Genomic DNA, 26,123 nt, shown 5'->3' with positions numbered 1-26,123 from the left:
GAAAACCCTGTCAGTTCACACAATGGGGCGAGCGGCTCAGGCTGGGGGGGAGTTCTGATGCGGGTGTGCACTGATGCGCCTGCATCAGAAATCAGCGGCGCTTAAAGCGTAACTGTCATTTCAGGGCCATTTTTTAAAAAAACATTAAATATCAATAGTACAAGCGATTTTAAGAAACTCTGTAATAGGTTTTATGTACTAAAAGAGTTTCCTTCCGTACTGAAAAAGCAATCTCCCAGCCTCCCCCCTCACATCAAATGAAGCAGGATTTCTGTCTCCATTATGTGGCTATGGAGAGGGGAGGGGCTGTTAGGAGTGACTGAGCACGGAGCAGTCCTGCACAGCACAACACCCTGCAATCTTCTCTCAGTAAGTTCATAGATAAGCACTGACCTTTCTGACCCCTGAATCCTGCGGTTTAGCTGCCCAGAGAGTCTACAAACAGCTGACCTTCATGTCACCTCTTCCTGCTCCCTCATCTCCCTCAGCCCCTCCCCCCTTCATAGGCTTACAATGGAGAGAGCAGAACCCGTCTTCACTGGCTTCTCTGTATTGAAGACGTGTTTGCCTGATAATGCACAGATAAGAAGTCAGGGGGGGAGGCTGGGAAATTGCTTCTTGAGTACAGAAGGAGGCTTTTTTGGCTAATAAAACCTATTACAGAGTTTCTGCAATAAAAAAAAATATGACAGTTACGCTTTAAGATCATCCGGTACTGCAGTATCGGCTGAGATGATCTTTTCTGAGACCGGACGTTCTGTGACCCGGACGGTCTCATACGAAGTGTGACCATAGCCTTAGAATGCATCATTCTGTGTAGACTGTCTGGTCCCTTTAAGGTCCCCTAGAAATATTATTTGCCAGATTTCATATTAATTAAACTTAAATGGGTATTCTACTCAAACATACTTTTCATATATTGCTGCCGATGCTGAGACTAACAATTCCTTCTATACCTATTATCTATTCAGTCTCCTTCCCCCAGTTCTGAGCTGTTTCTTTCTGCTGAAGACACAAAAATCTCTATGTGAGCTTTTCTCTCTGTCTCCCCCCCCCCTTCTGAGAAAGATCATGTAAACAAGTCCCTGGCAGGCTTTATCTGCAACATTGTAATTTCACTGTAAGGGCCCTATTCCACTGGACGATTATCGTTTGCATAATCGTTAACGATTAACGATCTCAAACGACCGCTATTGCGAAAGACCTGAAAACGTTCACTTATTTCCATGGAACGATAATCGTTACTTATGATCGTAATTGCGATAGTTTTTTCTTCGCTATTTCTTCGCTATTGCGTTCGTATCTATTGCGAACGACCGAATGACGTCTTATTCAATGCGAACGATTTGCGAACGAGGTCTTATAAAGCGATCAACGATTTCTCGTTTGGTCGTTAATCGTTAACTGCATTTCAACCAAACAATTATCGTTTAGATTCGAACGATTTAACGATAATCTGAACGATAATTGTCCGGTGGAATAGGGCCCTAATGCTGGGAGGATTAATATGAGGTTTAGTTGCTGATGAACTCACTGTGATTAACCCTACCGACGTAACAAAGTTGCAGTTAGGGACTTAATTACATCAGCCGTGTCAGAAGGGGGGGGGGGGGGGGGAGAAGGGGGAGGTGAAGAAAAGCTCACGCACAGTTGTTTGTGTTTTCAGCAGAAAGGAGACTGAATACATAATAACAAGTAGGGAATGAATTGTTAGTCTCACCATGGGCAGCAACATATCAAAAGTTATGTTTGAGTGGAATACACCTTTAATAAAAAACACATAATACTATAAATCGATGAGAATATTCTAACCCCCAATACATGGAACTGCACATTGTGTGATACAGACCTGTAGATATTGTTTATGCTGACGCTCCATCTCTGCTCCAGGTCCTGGCCCCTGACTAGAGTTACGGCCTCCTTCGTTGTCACTAGGAGATCACTGAAGTTACTGAGATAGACTGGAACGGTCTGAAGAAACTCCACCCCGGCACTGAGAAATGACAACGCAACGTTATCCAAGGCCTACTCTAAGACTGGACCTCAATCCTCACTGTCTAATGAAGTCATCAACGTCCATCCTGGCAATGTGAGAACAAACCTCCTAAATGGTCCAGTAACAATAACACTTGTGTATGTGCAATCAATACTAAAAATGCTTCACGTTTCCCCCATAAGTTGCCAGTCGTTTTATCACACTAGTTATCCAGGCACAGAAAAACATGGCTGCTTTCCTCCAGACACAGCACCACTTCTGTCCTCAGTTTGAGTGTGGGTTTTGTGAAGCTGAATTGTAATACCATAAACAACCCAAGGACAGGGGTGGTGCTGTTTTTGTAAGAAAGTAGCTGTGAGTTTTTTTCTAACTCTGGATAACCCCTCTAAGTATGATTATCCTGCAAAAGGGACACAAGTGTTGTTTAGGAAGAGAGTGGCGCACTGCACATGCAAGATGCGGCTCTATTTATTTTCTGTGGAGCTGCCAAAACTAGCTTTTCAGCAATATTTAAACCAATACTCAGGTCCACTTATCAAGATCGCATGGCAGCACTCAGATCCCCTACAATTTAACACTTATCCCCTATACTGTGCATAAGTCATTTTACTTGGAAGACCCTTTTAAGTAAAGCTTAAAGAAGCAGTTCACAAAAAATTATTATTGGCCCCCCCGCTAGGTGCTGGTGCGTATACTCAACGCAGCTGATCGGTGTCCCGCGGCGCTGCTTCGTTCCGGTCCCGCCGCGCCTTTCCAATCCGGCGCATGCTCACTTCAGCTGCTGCTGTGACTCCTATTCTTTGTCCTGTGATTGAACGCCGGAAGTCATGCGCTTCCATAGAGAATGATCACAGGACACAGAAGAGGAGTCACAGCAGCGGCTGACGTGAGTGCGCGCCAGATTTGAAAGGTGCCGTGGGTCAGGAATGAAGCCGCACCACGGGACACCGATCAGCTGCGGTGAGTATACGGGGGGGGGGGGGGGGGGGGGGGATAATTTTTTGTGAACTGCTTCTTTAATCCTGACTAATAACCAGATGACACCGGCACAGTTTTTGTGCCTGTGACATCCAAAAACATTAATGTCACTGCAGCATCGAACACAGGATGCAGCTATATTAACAGTGCAGCGGCAGGAGGGGGTTAAAGCAGACCTCTCCAGACCTGTATTAAATCTTTGTGTGTCCCATGAAATAACAATTCTGGACCATATAGCTCTGTGCTGTGCCATTCCTCTGTTATTCTTATAACTGCACTTATCCTTCACTGTCTGAAACTATCCAATCAAAGCTGAGGAACACCAAAATACTGGGCTAAGTAGTCATGTGGGCGGTCCTACTCAGCGATCTCTGTATAAATGTGCATATATAGAGCTGTCAATCACTTGGTAAAACCGCCCACTTGATTGAGCCCAGAATACAAAACATTTACATGAATAAATAATATGTTATCCTGGAACTTTTCCCACAAAACTATATATCCTCTTTAACTTCAATAAGACAACTAAAATCTGCAGGGAATCCATCATGGGACTTGCAGAACTCTCAATAGGTTACCATGTGGCAAATGTGGATAATGATTCCTTTAGATATATACCTGTAAACATTGATCAGCTTTGAGTGATTGACCGATCTCCTCTTCTCCCAGTCTGGATCAATCCTCTGAAGAGCACTTGGGAAATTGCCTCCAGTTTTGGCCTGTGCATATATATCCCTCAATGCCACCGCCTGGATGTTCCCTATGAAGAGTATCAATGGTTATCAATGACGCTGTGAACCCAGTGTGTGTATTGTGTCACTGAAATCTCCGTAGATCAAAGGTGTCAAACTTCTATTTAAAAATCTTAAGTCTTCTAGTACTTATCAACTGCTGTATGTCCTGCAGGAAGTTTTGTATATATTATTTCCAGTTCGGCACAGTGCTGCCACCTCTGTCCCTGTGAGGAACTGTCCAGAGCAGGAGAGGTTTTCTATGGGGATTTGCTACAGTTCTAGACAGTTCCTGTCATGGACAGAGGTGGCAGCACAGTGTCAGATTGGAAAGAATACATCACTTCCTGCAGGACATACCGCAGCTGATAGACTCTAGACTTCTAAATAGAAGCAATTTACAAATCTATAAAACTCCCTGGCATCAGTTGATTTTAAACCTTTTTTTTCTCTGAAATACCCCTTTAATTTGTACTAAAAGCTTTATTCCTTTACTCTTTTTTTTTTTTTAACCGTGAAAAACAAGTAACTTGAACATATGTGATAGTATTCACCAAAACCGAACTTACCAAAGCCAAAGAGGACATAAATGGCCCCCTGGCTGGTGTAGTACGCCTGAGGTCCTAGAAGCTTTCCTTCTCCCATGATGCTGTATTTCACTATTTCCCCCAAAGGGTTTCCAGTTCGGCCCGACACCAGAAGGAATCCAAGATCTGGCTGTATATGAAAGAGACTCGTATCAGACCCTTTCACTTAGCGATACGTAGTTGAGCAGCGCTGGACACATATGCCAGATAAGCCTGCACTTTTCTCATGAGACATTGGGACAAAATTAGATCATGTTCACATGTGTTTTTTTTTTTGGCAAATCCAAACACCAAGGTTTTATTGTGATTGATGTGTGAATAAACCCTAAATGCAAACTCGTCATTATCGGGAGTTGACAATAGGTCCAAAGGGTTAATTATTTATTTTTTTTTTTTGCCATAATTGCTATAGTGAATGGAACTACAGATCCCAGCACACTCCATGCAACTATACTGTATATGTGCGGTTAGTTTACATAGGCCAACTAAACAGTAGACACTATGGGGGAGATTTATCAAACATGGTGTAAAGTGAAACTGGCTCAGTTGCCCCTAGCAACCAATCAGATTCCACTGCTCATTTTCCAGAGTCTGTGAGGAATGAAAGGTGGAATCTGATTGGTTGCTAGGGGCAACTGAGCCAGTTTCACTTTAGGGTACAAACACACACAGCGTATACGCAGCAGATACGCAGATTTGATGCTGTGTTCAGTTATTTAGATCTAATCTGCTGCGTATCGCAGCAGTAAATACGCAGCGTATATGCCGTGTGTGTTTGTACCCTTACACCATGTTTTATAAATCTCCCCCAATGGGGCTAAGAGTTCACACCTGTTTTTTTCCCTTTTTTTCTGTTTTTGACTTTTTAGAAAGTAATCATACCACTTTTTGGCAAATGAGGATATTCTGTATTTTCTTTGTCCTAGTAAATGGGGTACGTGTACCCCACCAGGAATCTGAAGATGGCAGAACTGCAGCATCAAACTTAAAGGAAAAGTCTGGCACCAGCAAGGATGTGGCAGGTGGCAGGGAAGAACAAAGCAATGAACAATTGTTTACCTCTCCCTGTGCCCGTGATGATCTGACCCCCCCTGGGACCCCTGCCAGAAGGCATATGTCCCCCCCCCCCGTCCCCCCCCCGAGTTCTTGTGATGTCACAACTCGCGGGAAAATGCCTGTCCCGGCTGATGTATGGCCCGCTCAGCCAATTAGCAGCGTCCCACCCCAGTCATTGATTGACTGAGCGACCAGTCCATCAGCCGGGTCTTGATGTTGGCTCAGGTGGAGATCTCAGAGTGGCGATCCAGCGCTAAAGAGGAACGGGGAGGGGTGAGTTAGTACCGCCCTCCATTCCCTGCCTGCCATGACTTCTCCTTTAAAGAGTTTATCCAGGTTTAATAAAACATGGTCACTTTTTTCCAGAAACAGCACCACTCCTGTCCTCAGGTTGTGTGAGGTATTACAATTCCGCTTCATTCACTTCAATGGAACGGAGCTGCAAAACCCCACACCTAAGCTGAGGACAGGAGAGGGGCTGTTTCTGGAAATGGCAGACATGTTTTTCTAAGCCTGGACAACCCTTTTGACTTGAAGATTGTGGAAATAACTGAAGCAGTGCTGGCACTTACCTGACTTTCACCAATAGTAAGAACCAGCAAATCATTCGTTAAGTCGTCGTCCAGATCTGGCAGAATGACGGCAGGAGCAGCTATTGTTCCACTGGACACGTGGTTTAGGCTCATGGTCCATACAGATTCCCCTTGAGAACGAACACAGCGGGAAAAAATGGTTATTTTTGTTCAGCCCAGGACTTGGCTGGCGTCATTCATCATATAACACACAGAATCCCTGCAAGCAATGACTACCAGAGTGTAAACTAAAATCAATAGAAAACAATGCAAAGCGCCAACACTGATTTATGTGCTACAGGTAACATCCTGACTCTGCAACAATACTTCATTCTCCTATGCCGTCTGACCTTGTTCTTAACATTTGGCCTCATTAGAAAGAAAATTTATCTGTATTTTTGGCAGTACAAAAAGTCCAAACGGCTAAATAGTCACTTTCTTTAACCCCTGAAGGTCAAAGCCAATTTTTGTTTTTGCGCTTTTGCTTTTTCCACTTTATGTTTAAAAGGCCATAGCGCTTGAATTTTTTTCACCTAGAGACCCACATGAACCCTTATTTTTGCGAGACCAATTGTACTTTGCAATGACAGACTTTATTTTCCCATAAAATATGCTGCAAAACCGGAAAAAAATTATTTGCCCTGTCAAATTGAAAAAAAAAAAGGAATTTGTTTTCATTTCAGGGAATTTCGTGTTTGCGCCGTTCGCCCTATGGTAAAACTTACATGTTATATATGTTCCTCACATCAGTATGATTACAACGATTTGTAACTTGTATGACTTTTATTTTATTTGATGGCTTTTAAAAAATTAAAACCTTTTAAAAAAAAAAAAAACTAAATGTGTTTAAAATTGTTCTATTCCAATGTTAATAACGCTTTTACTTTTTTGTCTATGGGGCTGAGTGAGCTGTCATTTTTTGCGCCATGATATGTACTTTCTATCTGTACCTTGTTTGCGTATATGCGACTTTTTGATCGCTTTTTATGACATTTTTTCTGGATTTGATGCAACAAAAAAAGTGCATTTTTGCACTTTGGAATTTTTTTGCGCTTACGCCATTTACCGTGCGAGATCAGGAATATGATAATTTAATAGTTCGGGCGATTACACGCGCGGTGATACCAAATATGTTTGTTTATTTGTTTATTTATTTATATTTATCAAATGGGAAAAAGGGGTGATTTGGACTTTTATTAGGGGAGGGGATATTTTATTAATTAAAAAAAACATTTTTACTTTTTTTTTTTACTTTAACTAGAAGTCCCTCTGGGGGACTTCTATATACACAGCACTGATCTCTCATAGAGATTAATGCTGTGTACATACACAGCAATGATCAGTCAGATCAGAGCAATGTATTGCCGAGCCGGGATCAGCGTCATTGTGACTCTGAGGCCCAGCCAGAAGAAGACCCCTCTCTGAACTCCCCTTGTGCCACCATGACGTACCAGGTACGACATGGAACGCTATAGGGTTAAAGAAGAAGTCCGGCAAAATTTTTTATTAAAGTATTGTATATCCCCACAAAAGTTATACAAATCACCAATATACACTTATTACAGGAAATACTTATAAAATGCTTTTTTCCTTGCACTTACTACTGCATCAAGGCTTCACTTCCTGGATAACATGGTGATGTCACTTCCTGGATAACATGGTGATGTCACTTCCTGGATAACATGGTGATGTCACGCCCCGACTCCCAGAGCTGTGCGGGCTGTGGCTGCTAAAGAGGATTATGGCAGGGGGACACTGAGGGACACAGGGCACTGGGGGGACACTGAGCATCCCTCTGTCATCATCCTCCCCAGCAGCCACAGCCTGCACAGCTCTGGGAGTCGGGTTGTGACATCACCGTGTTATCCAGGAAGTGACATCACCGTGTTATCCAGGAAGTGACATCACCTTGTTATCCAGGAAGTGACATCACCATGTTATCCAGGAAGTGACATCATCATGTTATCCAGGAAGTGAAGCCTTGATGCAGTAGTAAGTGCAGGGGGAAAAAAGAACTTTATTAGCATTTCACATAATAAGTGTATATTGGGGATTTATAAAACTTTTGGGGGACAATACAATACTTTAAAAAAAAAAAAAAAGGACTTCTCCTTTAATTGTAATTCCACGCACAACCTGAGGACAGGGGTGGAGCTGTTTTTGCAAGGAAGTAGCTGTTATTTTTCTAATCCTGGATAACCCCTTTAATCTTTACTGATAGATCAGGCAAGACAAAAAAAGAGTCAAACACCTTGTAAGACTCTAGATTCTATACTGCATATTCCAGAATAGCAATTTACCCGTAGATGCAGTGATCAAGCTTAGTAACTTGTAAGTCCCGGTTAGAAGACACGTGTCATTAGGTTCAGGCTTTATGAGCAGTTGTCCACACTGAATACTCCGGAGATTTTCCTGGGTGTTTCTGCTCCACAAGACGTTCCCGCTACTCCCAGAGAGAACAGAAAGGGAGGGAAGCTGCTTCGAGGCGTCTGCAAAATACGGAGATCAGAAAGGAAAAGAACCTTGAAATACAGGGAAAGTGCATGTTCCAACTAGAAAAACCCTGCTCGTATTTCCTATTAGGGCTTATGAGTGTCGTACTCCACTCCTGCCACAGCAGCCCCTGTGATTGGCCTCGCAAGCTTGGTGTGACTATGTATCACAATGGTCACCCATTCTGCAGAGGTTGTCACTTTCACCTTACCCTGTGGTTCACCGATTTTGGAAGACAAGAACGTCAGCAGTATATCCGGTACTCCGTCCTTATTTACATCAAACAGCTCCAGAGGGGAGGAAAACTCTACAAAAAAAAAAACATTAAAATGGTGAACAAAGGAATCATAAATGTATATACCTATACTTTACCCCTATATGTCCTTGTGGACCATGGTAAATATATACATCATGGTTATTGCTTAGGTTCACAAGCACTGGTATAATCACCGGAGAAGCCTAATGGGCTCCTGCTGTACGGGTATGTTCACACTGTCTATGGGAGAGTGCGCGCTCCTCCGCAGCCGCTGCTCTCTGCCTGACATTCATAAGCCCTAACTTTAAATCTGCGCCATCAAATCTGCTGCAGATCCTGTATGTGTGAACGCACCCTTAGACTATGTTTACACTACGTAAGCTACGTAGTAATCACGGCCGTTGTTGCATACTTGCAAAAACGGACATAATTGCTACGTAGCTTATGTAGTGCTGCCTTCTCCGGCAGGGATCCCTAGCGGCGTCGGAAGAAACTGACACGTCAGTTTTCTGCGGCCACTATTCAGAAAACCCTGTCTGTTCACACAATGGAGCGTGCAGCTCCGGCCGCACGTTCCATTGAGTGCAGCAGGGAATTCGGATGCGGGTGTGCTCGGATGCGCCCACATCCGAATTTAGCAGCATTAAAGATCATCAGGCCGGGATGATCTTCTCAGACACCGGCCGTTCCGTGACACGGCCGATGTCACACAGAGTGGGAACATGGCCTTAAAGCGCAATGTAGGCCAGTCCTAAAGGAGTTAAAATATACCTCCAAAAAACTTAATGTTCTAAAATGTGGCAGAAGGGGATTATATACCTTCATAGCCATATATTATATTATACTATACTGTATGTATGAACATATTATTTAAGTGACCCTTTGGGTAAAGTGCTGCTTTTTGGCCTGAAGGGACCGTGCATTCCCTCCACACCTGTAGGGGGGAGCAGGAAAATATAACTTAGGGCCAAAGCTGTATTTTTAGCTTTTCTAAATCCCTTAAAGGGACAGTGTTCTGTGCTCTTTGCACAGGATGTCACATCTGCTTGCATACATGGAATCTCTTCCGTTTCTTTGGGCCACAAAGCTGCCTTTTCTGGTTTTTCCAGGACGGTTACTTTAAAGACGACCCATCACCTCCTGGAAAACCACACAAGGTCGTAAGAGACTAAAACACAAAGGGGCTTGATGCATCAGACCTTGTGCAGTGGAGCAGTTGCCCATAGCAACCAATCAGGCCTTTGTAAAAATGGACGCTTTAATGTGACAGGTTGCTATGGGCAACTGCTCCACTGCACAAGGTGTGATAAATCTCCCCTTAACCTTGCAGCGATTCCGTCTATGACATGGCGGCATATGGAGGGGCATGTGACCATTACATCACTCAGCGTCCTCCATTACTGTGCTCCATAAACTAGTGGAGGCGGCTGAGGACATTTTGCTGATTTGCTGCCCATTGGGATCCAATGATGAATGAATTAATCAAGTTCGTCATTCACTTTTGGCAAATTTATCAGGAAAGTAAGTAAATTGATGGCTAGATAGGAGCTCCCCTTTGTTTTCAGATGCTGTATATAATAACCCCCCTCCCCCAAATCACACTTGGTATCGCCCACAGAAGATTCTCACCACACTTTAATCTCTCTGTTCCAATGAGAGTCAAACCACTTCCCCTGTTATACTGAGGGAAACTTTCAGATCTGCTAGTCATATATATTGTAGAAAAGTTTTATAATTTCATCTACCATCGTGTCTGGTGTTTTTTTCAGAACCAATGGGTCCCCTTTAAGGGTCAGGGCTCTGTACTCCTTCAATGTCCTGTCCCTGTATACTGGTAAGTACAAGAAATCTTGTAGCTCCTATTTACAGTACACAGAACTCTGCAGTGTACATAACATCAGAACAAATACAATGTAAAAGTATTTTATTTACAAAGCAGTATGAATATGTAACTAAAGGAGCGGCGTAAAATAAAAAAAAAAAAAAAAAAGTGTAATCGCTGAAACCAATGTTATATATATGCAACAAAGTTACCGCCCATCTGACCATTCAATGAAATATACAGACAGTCACCAAATAGTAAAACCTGTGTATGGCTAGGTTTTACACATTGGCCTTTTTTGGCCATTTCACGGCCATCTTTTTGAACGGCCGTCATTTTGAGTCCAAAAAACGTCCTTTATTTCAAAATAATCGGTCAAAAGGCCAAAACATCGGTCAAAAGGCCAAAAAAAGACAGTGTGTGAACCTTGCCAAACTCAAGAAAAATTGTGTTTTTAGAGTCAAATGAACCTAATGAGAGCATACAAGAGCACCTGTCACTTAAAAAAAGTTTACGCGTCAAAAGTTTTGATCGGTCTGTGTTTTCAGGCCTCGGCTGATTGCTAAAATGAGTCGGGAGATAAGTGTACTGTCCATATTTTGTGCATGCAACTGAGACAGAGTTAGGGCCCTATTCCACGGGACGATTATCGTTCAGATTATTGTTAAGTCGTTCGAATCTAAACGATATTTGTTCGGTTGAATAGCAGTTAACGATTAACGACCGAACGAGAAATCGCTGATAGTTTAATAAGACCTGGACCTATTTTTATCGTTGCTCGTTCGCAAATCGTTCGCATTGAATAAGATGCTGTTTGGTGGTTCGCAGTAGTGACGAACGCAATAGCGACCACAAGACGACCGCAAGAGCGACCATAAGTAACGCTTATAGAGCCCTTACATTGGGATTCCATCTCACACACTTCTTCCAACATCGATCTAGACATTGACCGAGGTCTGAACGCTCTCTATGACATGTTAAAAACATTTTTTTAAAGTGACAGTGCCCATTTAAGATTGCAAATGAGAATAGTAAAACCTACTTACCTGTGTCATACCCCACGTGGAGCGTCCAAAAGTTGTGCTGTCCGTTCATCGGGCACGGGATGAGGAAAGCGCAAACAAGCACCATTACCATCGAGACGACGACGGTCAGAAGAAAGACCGTGGTCCGCACATAGGACAGCACAGAAGGTGGCGGCTTTAGTTCTGGTTCCAGACCTCCAGGGCTGGATAGCCCATCCAGTTTGATATCGACCGGCCGCTGCTGGACCCTCTTTGACATTCCTTCTACGTCGGAGTCGTGATCCTGGGATGCCCCTCGAGTTCCCTTGCCGTTCTGGACTCCATTTTGCTGGAGGTTGATGACCAGGTCGTCCTCGCTCTCGTCGCTATCGGCCTGAGTAAGAGGGTCATATTCCCTGGGATCATGGGACTTTTTGCCTAAAAAAAAAAAAAACAGCAAGAGATTCTAAGTGACCTTACACCATAAAAGTGGTGTGAATACTCCCAATTCTAGATACTGACAGTATCCCTGGGGCCGAGACAATGAAGAGAGAGTTTGTTTGGTTGCCCATGTTCTTTCCATCCTGTTCATCACGACTTACACAAAGGATAGAAAGCTTTGAGTACATGAGAAACACAAGACAGAGTAAGCCGACATAATCCAGTATGCTCTCCTGAAGACTGCTCACCGCAGCCCACACCCATCAGGCTTTACTCACAAAGTTCACAAGAATCATTTCGAGGGCTCGCAGGGTTTTTTTTGCCTGCGGCGCAGTGAAGATTTTACTACTATCCCAATTATGTAAATTTAACAAGTTCTTACGGTCTTATTCATACAATACTGGAGCTATCGCTTAGTTATCAATGTTCATGTCTATGGGCAACAATGTATAGCAGAGGTGGGGGGGGGGGGAAACTACAACTCCCATCATGCAGGAACAGCCAAAGCTTTAGCTTTGGCTGTCCAGGCATGATGGGAGTTGTAGTTTTGCAACAGCTGGAGGGCCAAGGTTCCCTACCCCTGATGTATAGAGTGTAACTACCTTCTATCTAAGCTGAGGGTTAATTTTTGGGTAGAATTCCCTAAACATGCCTAAGGGTGCAGGTAGCTTCTTTGAATATATATATGTGGATTTCCTTAGTGGGAAATACCTTTAAAGGGGTACTCCAACATTTTTTTTTCTTTCAAATCAACTGGTTTCAGAAAGTTATATAGATTTGTAATGCTTCGTTTACACGAAACGATAATTGGCCCGATCGTATGATTAACGATGTCGGAGTAACGATTTTTTTTTCATAACGATCAGCGTTTAGACGGTATGATATATCGTACGGAAATATCATTTTGCGATCGCTTAAGCCTATCTCACACATTGGTTAAATCGTCAAACGACTGTTTACACGGAACGATCTGCGAATTTTTTGCGAACGATCAACGACGATTTGAGAACATGTTCAAAGATCGAAATAAACGATCGCTCGTCGTTTGATCGTTCGCTGCGTTTACACGTGCGATTATCGTTCAAATTCGATCACTATTACGCAAATTCGCACGATAATCGTTACGTGTAAACGCAGCATAAATTACCTCTATTAAAAACTCTCAAGTCTTTCAGCACTCATCAGCTACTGTTTGTCCTGCAGGTAGTGGTGTAATCTTTCCAGTCTGACACAGTGCTCTCTGCTGCCACCTCTGTCCATGTCAGGAACTGTCCAGAGCAGTAGCAAATCCCCATAAAATACATCTACTGCTCTCCAGACTAGAAAGAATATGCCCGATATAGCCAATAAGTACTGGAAGACTTAAAAATGTTTTAATAAAAGTAAATGACAAATTTCTGGCACTTTCTGCCACCTGTTTTTTTTTTTTTTGCTGGAGTACCCCTTTAATAAAGTTATTTTACTTTGTAATATAAATTCATTAAAATAAATTTATATTTTTTATTTTTTGAAGCTGCCATTCAGTTTCCATTAGGTGGCAGAATTAAGGAGCAACTCAGGCCCCCCTGCTGCCCCCCAATGTTTGCGTTGGAAACTGCAGGACTGTGTAAGCCCTGCAGTTCCTGATCCCCCTGCTCTGATCAAGCGTTGCCGCACAGCCATAAACAGAGCAGGATCTTGTTCCCTCCGTGTACTGTACATTCTTATTTACAGTACCCGGAGGGAGGCTGCCCGACATGTTTGCCTTGTCCGGCAGACTCTCTGTTAGTGGTTTTAGCTGAGGGAGCAATGATAGCAATCACCACTGCCTCCCCCCTGGTACTGTATATAGCAGGGGTATGGAACCTTTATATATATATATATATAATGTTTTTGCAAAAGAAAAAAAAAAGGATTGCAAAAACGTAGTGTGAACCCAGCCTTACTATGAAGTGAAAGGTACAGGTAGGCAACCAAATAGTAAAAGCTGTAAAATACAGGAGCCCAATAATGGCCCTTAATAGTCTGCCTGACAATCTGACATAGACAGGCATTATACACTGCAATAGAGAACTACTGCATCATATTATATCAGATTATTATTAGGCTTAGTGGCCACAATATCAGCTGCAAGATTCTAGAAGTATTTTACAATGTAGATAAGAAATATTAGACCTTGATTTAGGTCACTTTCTAGAGACACAGTCCCTTTAAGGGTTACCCCATCTTGTAAAGTGGTGACCTATCTCCATATTTGTTATACTGATAATGAAGGGACGTCATTGCTGATTTACAGCTTCTTCTCCTTCATTCTCGGTATTAGCTGGGGTCTCTATAGAAGATAATATAATCCTTTAAATGCCCAAACTAGACTGTGTCCTCTAGGGGTTAAGCCTTACACTACCGAGGAGCTTACAGAAGGCACATTGTTCCTGCAGACCGCTTATCGGACAGTTGAATATTACCTTTCCACCTCACAATGGCCGTATTATGTAGGCTAATAAGGGGCCACGGAGCAAATAGTCTGTGACCACCTGAATATCACATCTATATATGTGACCGCACGAATCTATATAGTGTATGTGACCACCTGAATATCACATCTATATATGTGACCACCTGAATATCACATCCATATATGTGACCGCACAAATCTATATAGTGTATGTGACCACCTGAATATCTCATCTATGTATGTGACCACCTGAATCTATATACCGTATGTGACCACCTGAATATCACACCTATATATGTGACCACCTGAATATCATATCTATATATGTGACCACCTGAATATCAGATCTATATATGTGACCACCTGAATATCTCATCTATATATGTGACCACCTGAATCTATATATCGTATGTGACCACCTGAATATCACACCTATATATGTGACCACCTAAATATCACATGTGACCACCTGAATATCACATCTACTGTATATGTGATATATGTGGGGACCTGATGTTTCTGGAATGGTAACAACAAGGTCTAAAATGGGTCAGTACCGTTTCTTTATTTAATTTTTTACCTTTTTTATAAAAATTAAAAAAAAAACGTTATAACTAGGATTTCCCAGTTATGGTTAAGCTGCTGTACTCTGCTGGGCTGTCAGAAGTTGATGCTGATAGGCTCCCTTTAAAGGGTTACTCCGGGGAAAACGAATTACTTTAAAATCGACTGGTATATTTCGTTTTTAAATTACTTCTAAAAATGTCAAGTCTTCCAGTACTTATCAACTGCTGTATGTCCTGCAGGAAGTGGTGTATTCTTTCCAGTCTGACACAGTGCTCTCTGCTGCCACCTCTGTCTATGTCAGGAACTATCCAGAGCAGGAGAGGTTTTATATGGGGATTTGCTACTGCTCTGAAAGGGGGGTTAAAGTGAGCTCTGGGTGGGGTAGAAATATACAGACTACATGTTAAAGTGACTGTACCACCAGGCCCAGGCTGAGCACTGGAGGCGGGCCGACCCACCCTTAGTGGGAGGAAATCCCCGTCCCTCTATGATAGGGTTCCATTGATTCTAATGGAGTCACGTCATGGAGGGGCTGGGGTTTCTTCCCACTGAGGGTGGGTCGGCCCGCCTCCAGTGCTCAGCCTGGGCCTGGTGGTACATTCACTTTAAACTATCAAAAATTTCCTCACTTCCTAATGATATTATATTCATCTCCGCTCCCAGGGCTGGGAACACTGATGTTAGCTTGTTAAAGGGGTTATCCAGCGCTACAGAAACATGACCACTTTTCCCCCACTCTTGTCTCCAGGTCAGGTGTGGTTTGTAATTAAAGTGACTGTCCCACCAGGCCCAGGCTGAAGCACTGGAGGCGGCCGACCCACCCTTAGTGGGAAGAAACTCCAGCCCCTCCATGACGTGACTCCTTTAGAATCAATGGAACCCTATCAGAGGGGCTAGAGTTTCCTTCTACTAAGGGTGGGTCGACCTGCCTTTAGTGCTTCTGCCTGGGCCTGGTGGTACAGTAACTTTAAGCTCTATTTACTTCAATGGAATTGAGTTTCAAACCCAGCCCAAGCTGGAGACAAGAGAGGGGGAAAAGTGGCCATGTTATTGTAGCGCTTGATAACCCCTTTAAGCCTCCCTATTACTTGACCCAACTTTCAATGAGGCCCACACATGTGAAACATGATAGATGTGACCAGCCCATCATACACAGACTAACCACAACGTCCGTTTATGGACAAGCACCGTTAAATTTCACAGAAAATTTGCCGGCAGGAGTAAAAAGTCTGATATCACTTATCTATATGTCACAGGATCATCTGAAGGGCCGGGCGGACATGTTGGCTCGTTCACACCGTGTATATTTTTTATAAGGTACAAGAACCTATAATTCTGTGGGATATTTAAGGGATAAATCTTTGCTCCGTTACACAAGATACAGCGGAGGCCTCACATGTGAGGACGTAAAAACACCAACTGTGCACATCAAAAACATAGATATGTAATATACTGGGAAATACTAAGCAGAAAAACCTGCTCCAGTAACATCAGCGCCATAAATTACTGAGGACGCCGCCGGCCCTTCACAGCTCTTACATCATCTATATCAGTGCAACATATGGGCCAATATTACCCCAATGGTAAAGAAACACAAGGTGAAGTGAATAACATGGATACAGCTACATGGAGGGGGATACAGGAGGCAGAAGGTGAACAGTCAGGTGATTGGGTAAGTGTAAGGATCTGAGTAACTGCACGGTCTAGATGGCCGGGTCACGGCGTCTCCAATATGGCGGGTCCTGTGGGGTGTCCCCGCTATGCAGCGGACTAACTGTGATTAATAAAAGTGCTCAAAGGAGGGACCACTGGTCATGGGCGCCCAGGACACATTGATGTGTATGAGGAAAGAAGGCTGGTCAGAAGAGGTGATGTAAAGCAAATTGCTGCAAAGCTTATATAAAGGTGTCAGAAGGGCTAGGGGTATAGGGCTGCTATGCTGCAGACAGGTGGGGGGGGGGGGGGGCAGAGACGACAGCTGGGGGGACAGAGGTGAGGGGTAGAAATGATAGCCGGGGGGAAGAGATGACAGCTGTGGGGGGGGGGGGGGGGGAGATGACAGCTGTGGGGGGGGGGCAGAGATGACAGCTGGGGGGACAGAGATGAGGGGTAGAAATGATAGCCGGGGGGAAGAGATGACAGCTATGGGTGGGGAGGAAAGAGATGACAGCTGTGGGGGTCAGAGATGACAGCTGGAGGGGCACAGAGATGAGGGGTAGAAATGATAGCCGGGGGTCAGAGATGACAGCTGGGGGCTACAGAGATGACAGCTGTGGGGGGGAAAGAGATGACAGCGGGGGGGGGGGGGGGGACAGATATGATAGCTGGGGGGCAGAGAGATGACAGCTGGGGGGGGCACAAAGATGATAGCTGGGGGCAGAGAGATGACAGTTGAGGGGGGGGCACAGAGATGATAGCTGGGGGCAGAGACATGATACTTGGGGGGGCAGAGAGATGACAACAGAGGGGGGAAGAGAGATGATAGCTGGGGGAAGAGCGATGATAGCTGGGGGCAGAGCGATGATAGCTGGGGGCAGAGAGATGATAGCTGGGGGGGGGCAGAGAGATGACAGCACAGGGGGGCAGAGAGATGACAGCACAGGGGGGCAGAGAGATGACAGCTGGAGGGCAGAGAGATGACAGCAGAGGGGGGCAGAGAGATGACAGCTGGAGGGCAGAGAGATGACAGCTGGAGGGCAGAGAGATGACAGCAGAGGGGGGCAAAGAGATGATAGCTGGGGGGGCACAGAGATGATAGCTGGGGGGGCACAGAGATGATTGCTGGGGGGCAGAGAGATGATAGCTGGGGGCAGAGAGATGACAGCACAGGGGGGCAGAGAGATGACAGCTGTGGGAAGAGAGATGATAGCTGGGGGGCAGAGAGATGGTAGCTGGGGGTTACAGAGATGATAGCTGGGGGCAGAGAGATGATAGCTGGGGGCAGAGAGATGATAGCTGGGGCAGAGAGATGATAGCTGGGGGCAGAGAGATGACAGCTGGGAGCAGAGAGATGACAGCTGGGGGCAGAGAGATGACAGCTGGGGGCAGAGAGATGACAGCTGGGGGGCAGAGAGATGACAGCTGGGAGCAGAGAGATGACAGCTGGGGAGCAGAGAGATGATAGCTGGGGGTATAAAGATGATAGCTGGGGGCAGAGAGATGACAGCAGAGGGGGGGCAGAGAGATGACAGCTGGGGGTAGAGAGATGATAGCTGGGGGGCAGAGAGATGATAGCTGGGGGTAGAGAGATGACAGCTGGGGGCAGGGAGATGATAGCTGGGGGGCAGAGAGATGATAGCTGGAGGGCAGAGAGATGATAGCTGGGGGGCAGAGAGATGATAGCTGGGGGGCAGAGAGATGACAGCTGGAGGGCAGAGAGATGATAGCTGGGGGGCAGAGAGATGACAGCTGGGAGCAGAGAGATGACAGCTGGGGGCAGAGAGATGATAGCTGGGGGCAGAGAGATGATAGCTGGGGGGGCAGAGAGATGATAGCTGGGGGGCAGAGAGATGATAGCTGGGGGGCAGAGAGATGAAAGCTGGGGGGCAGAGAGATGAAAGCTGGGGGGGGCAGAGAGATGATAGCTGGGGGGCAGAGAGATGACAGCAGAGGGGGGCAGAGAGATGACAGCTGGGGGGCAGAGAGATGACAGCTGGGGGGGCAGAGATGACAGCTGGGGGGTAGAGAGATGGTAGCTGGGGGGCAGAGAGATGATAGCTGGGGGCAGAGAGATGATAGCTGGGGGCAGAGAGATGATAGCTGGGGGGGCAGAGAGATGATAGCTGGGGGCACAGGGATAATAGCAGAGGGGGGCAGAGAGATGATAGCTGGGGGCAGAGAGATGATAGCTGGGGGGCAGAGATGACAGCTGGGGGGTAGAGAGATGATAGCTGGGGAGCAGAGAGATGATAGCTGGGGGGGCAGAGAGATGACAGCTAGGGGCAGAGAGATGATAGCTGGGGGCAGAGACATGATACTTGGGGGGGCAGAGAGATGACAACAGAGGGGGGAAGAGAGATGATAGCTGGGGCAGAGCGATGATAGCTGGGGGCAGAGAGATGATAGCTGGGGGGGGGGGGCAGAGAGATGACAGCACAGGGGGGCAGAGAGATGACAGCACAGGGGGGCAGAGAGATGACAGCACAGGGGGGCAGAGAGATGACAGCTGGAGGGCAGAGAGATGACAGCAGAGGGGGGCAAAGAGATGATAGCTGGGGGGGCACAGAGATGATAGCTGGGGGGGGCACAGAGATGATTGCTGGGGGGCAGAGAGATGATAGCTGGGGGCAGAGAGATAACAGCAGAGGGGGGCAGAGAGATGATAGCTGGGGGCAGAGAGATGACAGCACAGGGGGGCAGAGAGATGACAGCTGTGGGAAGAGAGATGATAGCTGGGGGGCAGAGAGATGATAGCTGGGGGGCAGAGAGATGGTAGCTGGGGGTTACAGAGATGATAGCTGGGGGCAGAGAGATGATAGCTGGGGGCAGAGAGATGATAGCTGGGGGGGGGCAGAGAGATGATAGCTGGGGGGCAGAGAGATGATAGCTGGGGGGCAGAGAGATGATAGCTGGGGGCAGAGAGATGATAGCTGGGGGCAGAGAGATGACAGCTGGGAGCAGAGAGATGACAGCTGGGGGCAGAGAGATGAAAGCTGGGGAGCAGAGAGATGATAGCTGGGGGCAGAGAGATGATAGCTGGGGGGGGGGCAGAGAGATGATAGCTGGGGGGGGGCACAGAGATGATAGCTGGGGGGCAGAGAGATGATAGCTGGGGGGGGGGGGGCACAGAGATGATAGCTGGGGGGTAGAGAGATGAAAGCTGGGGGCACAGGGATAATAGCTGGGGGGCAGAGAGATGATAGCTGGGGGGCAGAGAGATGATAGCTGGGGGGCAGAGAGATGATAGCTGGGGGGGCAGAGAGATGATAGCTGGGCGGGCAGAGAGATGACAGCTGGGGGGGCAGAGATGACAGCTGGGGGGGCAGAGATGACAGCTGGGGGGGTAGAGAGATGACAGCTGGGGGGCAGAGAGATGATAGCTAGGGGAACAGGGATAATAGCTGGGGGGCAGAGAGATGACAGTTGGGGGCAGAGAGATGATAGCTGGGGCAGAGAGATGATAGCTGGGGGGCAGAGAGATGACAGCTGGGGGGGCAGAGATGACAGCTGGGGGGGCAGAGATGACAGCTGGGGGGGCAGAGAGATGACAGCTGGGGGGCAGAGAGATGATAGCTAGGGGAACAGGGATAATAGCTGGGGGGCAGAGAGATGACAGTTGGGGGCAGAGAGATGATAGCTGGGGCAGAGAGATGATAGCTGGGGGGCAGAGAGATGATAGCTGGGGCAGAGAGATGATAGCTGGGGCAGAGAGATGATAGCTGGGGGCAGAGAGAAGACAGCTGGGGGGGCAGAGAGATGACAGCAGAGGGGGGCACAGAGATGATAGCTGGGGGCACAGGGATAATAGCTGGGGGGCAGAGAGATGATAGCTGGGGGGGCAGAGAGATGATAGCTGGGGGGCAGAGAGATGATAGCTGGGGGGCAGAGAGATGACAGCTGGGGGCAGAGAGATGATAGCTGGGGGGCAGAGATGATAGCTGGGGGGGCAGAGATGATAGCTGGGGGGCAGAGAGATGATAGCTGGGGCAGAGAGATGATAGCTGGGGGCAGAGATGATAGCTGGGGGCAGAGATGATAGCTGGGGGGGGCAGAGATGATAGCTGGGGGCAGAGAGATGATAGCTGGGGGCAGAGAGATGATAGCTGGGGGGCAAAGAGATGATAGCTGGGGGGCAGAGATGATAGCTGGGGGGGCAGAGATGATAGCTGGGGGGCAGAGAGATGATAGCTGGGGGGCAGAGAGATGATAGCTGGGGGGCAGAGAGATGATAGCTGGGGGGCAAAGAGATGATAGCTGGGGGCAGAGAGATGATAGCTGGGGGGGCAGAGATGATAGCTGGGGGGCAGAGATGATAGCTGGGGGGCAGAGATGATAGCTGGGGGCACAGGGATAATAGCTGGGGGCAGAGAGATGATAGCTGGGGGCAGAGAGATGATAGCTGGGGGGCAGAGAGATGATAGCTGGGTGCAGCGAGATGACAGCTGGGGGGACACAGAGATGACAGCTGGGGGGGCACAAAGATGACAGCTGGGGGGGAGTAGACATTGGGGGCACAGAGATGACAGCTGGGGGGGAGCACAGGGATGACAGCTGGGGGGGAGCACAGGGATGACAGCTGGGGGGTACAGAGATGACAGCTGGGGGGTACAGAGATGACAGCTGGGGGGTACAGAGATGACAGCTGGGGGGTACAGAGATGACAGCTGGGGGTACAGAGATGATAGCTGGGGGGGAGTAGACATTGGGGGGTACAGAGATAACAGCTGGGGGGTACAGAGATGACAGCTGGGGGGGAGTAGACATTGGGGGGGGGGACACAGATGACAGCTGGGGGGGGAAGGAGTAGACATTGGGGGGGGGGGGGGTCAATTCTGATGACATCCTTGCAGGCCAGTCCTATCAGGAGGCCTCTGTCCTGTTACAGCAGTGCCCCCAGCCTGTGGCCATGCTGGGAGTTGTAGTTCTGCTGGAGGGCCCGGCCAGTGTGGTGGTGAGCACTATCTCCCAGCAATGATGGATCCCTGCAGGCTGCTGCTCCCATCTGCCGGCATACTGTACATGGAGCGCTCCGTGCAGCCGATCCCATCAGAGAACATCGCTCCTGTTCTATAATACGGAGCCATCCCCGCAGCTGTCCATCACCCCCGCCCAGGCCCCGCATCCTACACACGGTGACGTCATTACCCCATCCAGCGGGACGCCCCGCACCGTTATATCAGCGCTCACCTGGCAGCTTCAGGGCTCTGGACAGCACCGTAGCCATACTCAATGGGGCGCCACTGCGCAGGCGCGCCGCACACCCCGCCGGGAGTTGTAGTTTGATGCTACAGACAGGAAGTGCGGTGAGAATCTTCATTGCGTAAATGATGCTGAGAAGTGGGAGCGTGTAACGGAGCGGATGTGAGAGGGGGCTGCGGGGGGCTGCTCCAGACTGGGTCCTGACCAGGTCCTAGAGATGACCTTTAATGCCTCATAGATCTCACTATCTATACTATGCTATCACCTTTCTTTTCATGGTTGGTATGCTAGCAGTGGTCACAGAACTATAGGTGTTTTTTTCCCTATTTAAAGGGGTACCAGCCACTATGTGCTGCCCCAGGCTCTCCGCAGAGTCAGGGAATGGATTGCTGAGGTAACGTCCCACACCTGGTTCTGTACATCCTATTCTAATTAATAGGGTCGTTCACGAAACTTGCCAGGCATGCGATGGTTGTCTTGGCAACCCAATACCCTGGCACGAGCAGTGTCGCCCCATGGCAAACACTGTGTATAGTGACCGCCCATAGTTATTGGGAACCCCCTGCTATATACAACAAATGAGAGGGTCACCCATCTGGCGATAAAGGTCCCCTGTGACCCACAATGGCCTGTGTGTGACCATCAGGGGTGGTCAGGAAGCTGAAAAGCAGCACCCTAGGACCACCGCCATTCTTTATAGGTAGTGTCAGGGCAGTCAGACCCCCAACGATCCTACATTCGCTTATACTTTGTCTACTTATAGAGATGAGTGCAACTTGAGGTTGTGTCCATGGTTTGCCAGACTCCCTAGAGCTGCATCCAACTTATTGGGGTCACCCTTGACTCCGCCTTATCATTTAAACCACACATTCAGACCCTGACCACATTTCTAAAACATTAGCCGAATTCTCCCTTTTCTCAACTCCGACAGGTCGAGGGAGCTGGGGGGATGTCACAAATCAGAGCAGGGCTGGATGTAATTCCTATGAAGCGTCCAGCAGGGGGCGCAGTGTATGGAGAAATTACATGTAATTGCGGCACGGGTTGCAGTCGTCGATAGCAGCTTGTGCACTCACCGGGTGGCAGGAAGCGTCTCCCCACACCAATCCATCCCGCACCGACTCCCTTAGCCCCCCAAAGACCCCCCACACCCGTCCATACCGCTGGCCGCTCTCCCCTAGCCCCCCCACACCCGTCCATCCCGCCGGCTGATGTGTGTGGGGGGTCTTTGGGGGGGAGAGATGGATGGGTGAGCCGGTGCGGGATGGATGGGTGCGGGGGAGAGTCTTCCTGCCACCAGATGAGTGCACAAGCTGCTATGGATGACTGCAACCGGTGACGAAATTACAATGTAATTTCTCCATATACTGCGCCCCCTGCTGGACGCTTCATACAAATTACACCCAGCCCTACTCTGATTTGTGACGTCACGTTTTTTGGAGAAATTGAAGTCTGCCTGATCTACTAAATGAAGCAGTATATGTGCATTTCCCATAATAAGTGTATATTAGGAATTTGTCTAACTTTCCTTATGTAATAACATATTAAAAAATACCTTTGGCCGAACTTCTTAAACATTTGATGTTATTTGCTGGTAAATTGGGAGTACCAGCCATTCAGCCTGCATCCTCTCCTCTACTTGCTGGCAGACAGATCTGATTCCTGGGGACATTTCTTTATGTCTGACAACATGTCAAAAGTTATTTGTAGTGACAGGCACGCTTTAAAGTGCACCTATCATGACAGCTTAGTCGGTGGAGATTTCCTCTATTATTCTGAAAGTTTAGGTCTCCATGGCTACGAACATGTCATGAGACCGTAATGCATGCGACCCCCCATTGGGTCAGAATTATGGTCTCATGGCGTGCTCGTAGCCATGGAGACCCGAACTTCCAGATGAACAGAGAAAATCTCCGCTGATCCCTCAGTGGGCTGTCATGCCAGGGACACTTTAAAACCAGTTGTTGGTCTCTATAGGTTCGGTGACTTAATAAAGATCCATGCATGGAGATATAAGCATACTTTATATATACTTTGGAGGTGTTGTATACCTGTTTTTCTACTTTGTTCAGGCAATGGCAAAAATAACACTTTAACACAAAGTTGCATGAAGGTTTCTGCAGCACTTTAAAGGGAACCAATCACTTAAAAAACGCATGTAAAGCTATGGGAATGTGCTGTAGCAGCACCCAGCACACTTCCCAAACATGCTTTTATACCCCCCGTCCCTGCAATGTACAAGCCAAAGACGTACTTTATAAACTCGGCGCTCTGTATGTAAATTACCCCCAAGTAGTCCTCTGGGCGGGGAGCTGCGGGCAAGTAGTCACGGTCCCTGGGCGTTCTGCAGTGCTAATCACGCCCCTCTGGGCGTGATTAGCCTGCATAATTGTGGCGGCGTCATCGGAGGCGCGCTGTCTCTAACGTCAGCACGCCTACGTTCTTGCTGTGCCGCTTATGCGCAGTACAGCGGGTCCGGTCTGCGCCGTACTGCGCAGGTGCAAAATAGCCTCGAACTCATTGCCGGATCTCCAGCAATGAGTTTGAGGCTTTCTGCACGTGTGCAGTACGGCGCAGACCGGACCCGCTGTACTGCGCATAAGCGGCACAGCAAGAACGTAGGCGTGCTGACGTTAGAGACAGCGCGCCTCCGATGACGCCGCCACAATTATGCAGGCTAATCACGCCCAGAGGGGCGTGATTAGCACTGCAGAACGCCCAGGGACCGTGACTACTTGCCCGCAGCTCCCCGCCCAGAGGACTACTTGGGGGTCATTTACATACAGGGCGCCGAGTTTATAAAGTACGTTTTTGGCTTGTACATTGCAGGGACGGGGGGTATAAAAGCATGTTTGGGAAGTGTGCTGGGTGTGTGCTACAGCACATTCCCATAGCTTTACATGCGTTTTTTAAGTGATTGGTTCCCTTTAAAGGGGTGCTCTGGCAACAATCTTTATCTTTCAAATCAACTGGTTTCAAGAAAAACAATATAGATTTGTAATTTGCTTCTATTTAAAAATCTAGAATAGAGAAGCAGGGCTGCTGTCAGAGAGCTGTGTGGTCACATGACAGCAATGGGGAAGGGGTGTGTGTTCATCATGGACCAATCAGGAAGTGAGAATCACAGAGCTGTGCAGGAGGACAGTGACAGAAACTTTCCTATACAGCAGTGTGAACGGAGTGCAGGCACATTATGGCAGCAGTGTATATAGCGGAGTGTGAGTGCAGGCACATTAAAGCAGCAGTGTATATAGCGGAGTGTGAGTACAGGCACATTATAGCAGCAGTGTGTATAGCTGAGTGTGAGTGCAGGCAGATTATAGCAGGAATGGAGAGGATGGGAAACACAAGGGCTGACAGATCTGCCATGATTTGGAAGGTGAAGGAGACTTCCTGGGTCAGAGTACAGTGCTGTAGACCCCGCTATGCAGGCCATGACCCTCCCCCACTCCCCCTCCCATACAGGGAGCTCTTTGAAAAACTGTGAGCTCTTCTTGCAAAACGCTCTTAAACCAAGGTACCACTGTGCCAACATTCTGACATTGTTTTTTAAATGTAGCCGAGATGTATTACTGCAATCCCTGGGTATGATGTGCAGCCGCTCCTCTTTCTCTCTAGGTTGTATTTTACACAAATCTATATAACTTTCTGAAACAAGAAAGAAAACTCTTTTTGTCGGAGTTCCCCTTTTACACTTCACTTACTGTATGACTACTATGCAATTGCTTCTTTAAACATAGTGATAGTTTTTATTGATCTTAATGGTGACAGGTTGGTCCTACAGAGCCGCTTCTCATCCTTAGGTAATGGATCTTAGACATTGGCAGGGTACTGCTATAGTCCAGTAATGGCGTCCACTGTAACGTCCATTGTAACGCGTACAATCGTCCATTATGGAGCCGCCATAACCTACATGCGCTGTAAAATAATCAAAGCTGTGGGAGGATTTATGTTTCTTAAACACCAGCGTTAGCTCCATCTGTTTTCGACACTTTATCTCACAGAAAAGACGAGAACATAAATCAGCGTTATTGTAATCTTCAGATTTCCTAATCCGTCTCAGGAGTTAGAACGGACATGAAAAGGAAACACGTGGGGACTGCAGATTAAAGTCGTCATTCAGAGAGGCTACAGCTGCGTGAAATACTGAGGTGCTTGTGAGCATGGGGCAGATGTGGAGTTTTCTACATAGAAGGAATACAGCCCTCAGGCGTTATATACATGACATCACTCGTCTATATACAGATGACTGCACGATGAGCCCTGCGGTGGGGACGCCATGTTAAAGATAGGATTATGCTCACTCATACTGACAGGCCATGGTTCAC

General features: G+C 47.2%; 1 protein-coding gene across 1 annotated transcript in view; it reads right to left on the bottom strand.

The window, feature by feature from the left end:
• The window catches only part of FAM234B (family with sequence similarity 234 member B), a 28,468-nt gene extending 6,637 nt beyond the window's left edge, over positions 1 to 21,831 (bottom strand). Inside the window, exons 1-8 of the mRNA XM_069968933.1 lie at positions 21,784 to 21,831; positions 11,538 to 11,933; positions 8,625 to 8,720; positions 8,221 to 8,409; positions 5,921 to 6,051; positions 4,275 to 4,422; positions 3,593 to 3,734; positions 1,850 to 1,993 (exon numbers count right to left, since the gene is read on the bottom strand). Of these exons, the coding sequence (XP_069825034.1) occupies positions 1,850 to 1,993; positions 3,593 to 3,734; positions 4,275 to 4,422; positions 5,921 to 6,051; positions 8,221 to 8,409; positions 8,625 to 8,720; positions 11,538 to 11,933; positions 21,784 to 21,820 (1,283 nt within the window). The 5' untranslated portion in view covers positions 21,821 to 21,831. The remainder of the gene's footprint in view (positions 1 to 1,849; positions 1,994 to 3,592; positions 3,735 to 4,274; positions 4,423 to 5,920; positions 6,052 to 8,220; positions 8,410 to 8,624; positions 8,721 to 11,537; positions 11,934 to 21,783) is intronic.
• Between the last annotated feature and the right edge of the window lie 4,292 nt (positions 21,832 to 26,123).

This window comes from Dendropsophus ebraccatus, chromosome 4, assembly GCF_027789765.1.
Source record: "Dendropsophus ebraccatus isolate aDenEbr1 chromosome 4, aDenEbr1.pat, whole genome shotgun sequence".
NCBI classification, from domain to species: domain Eukaryota; kingdom Metazoa; phylum Chordata; class Amphibia; order Anura; family Hylidae; genus Dendropsophus; species Dendropsophus ebraccatus.
This window is presented reverse-complemented; position numbering and strand designations above follow the sequence as displayed.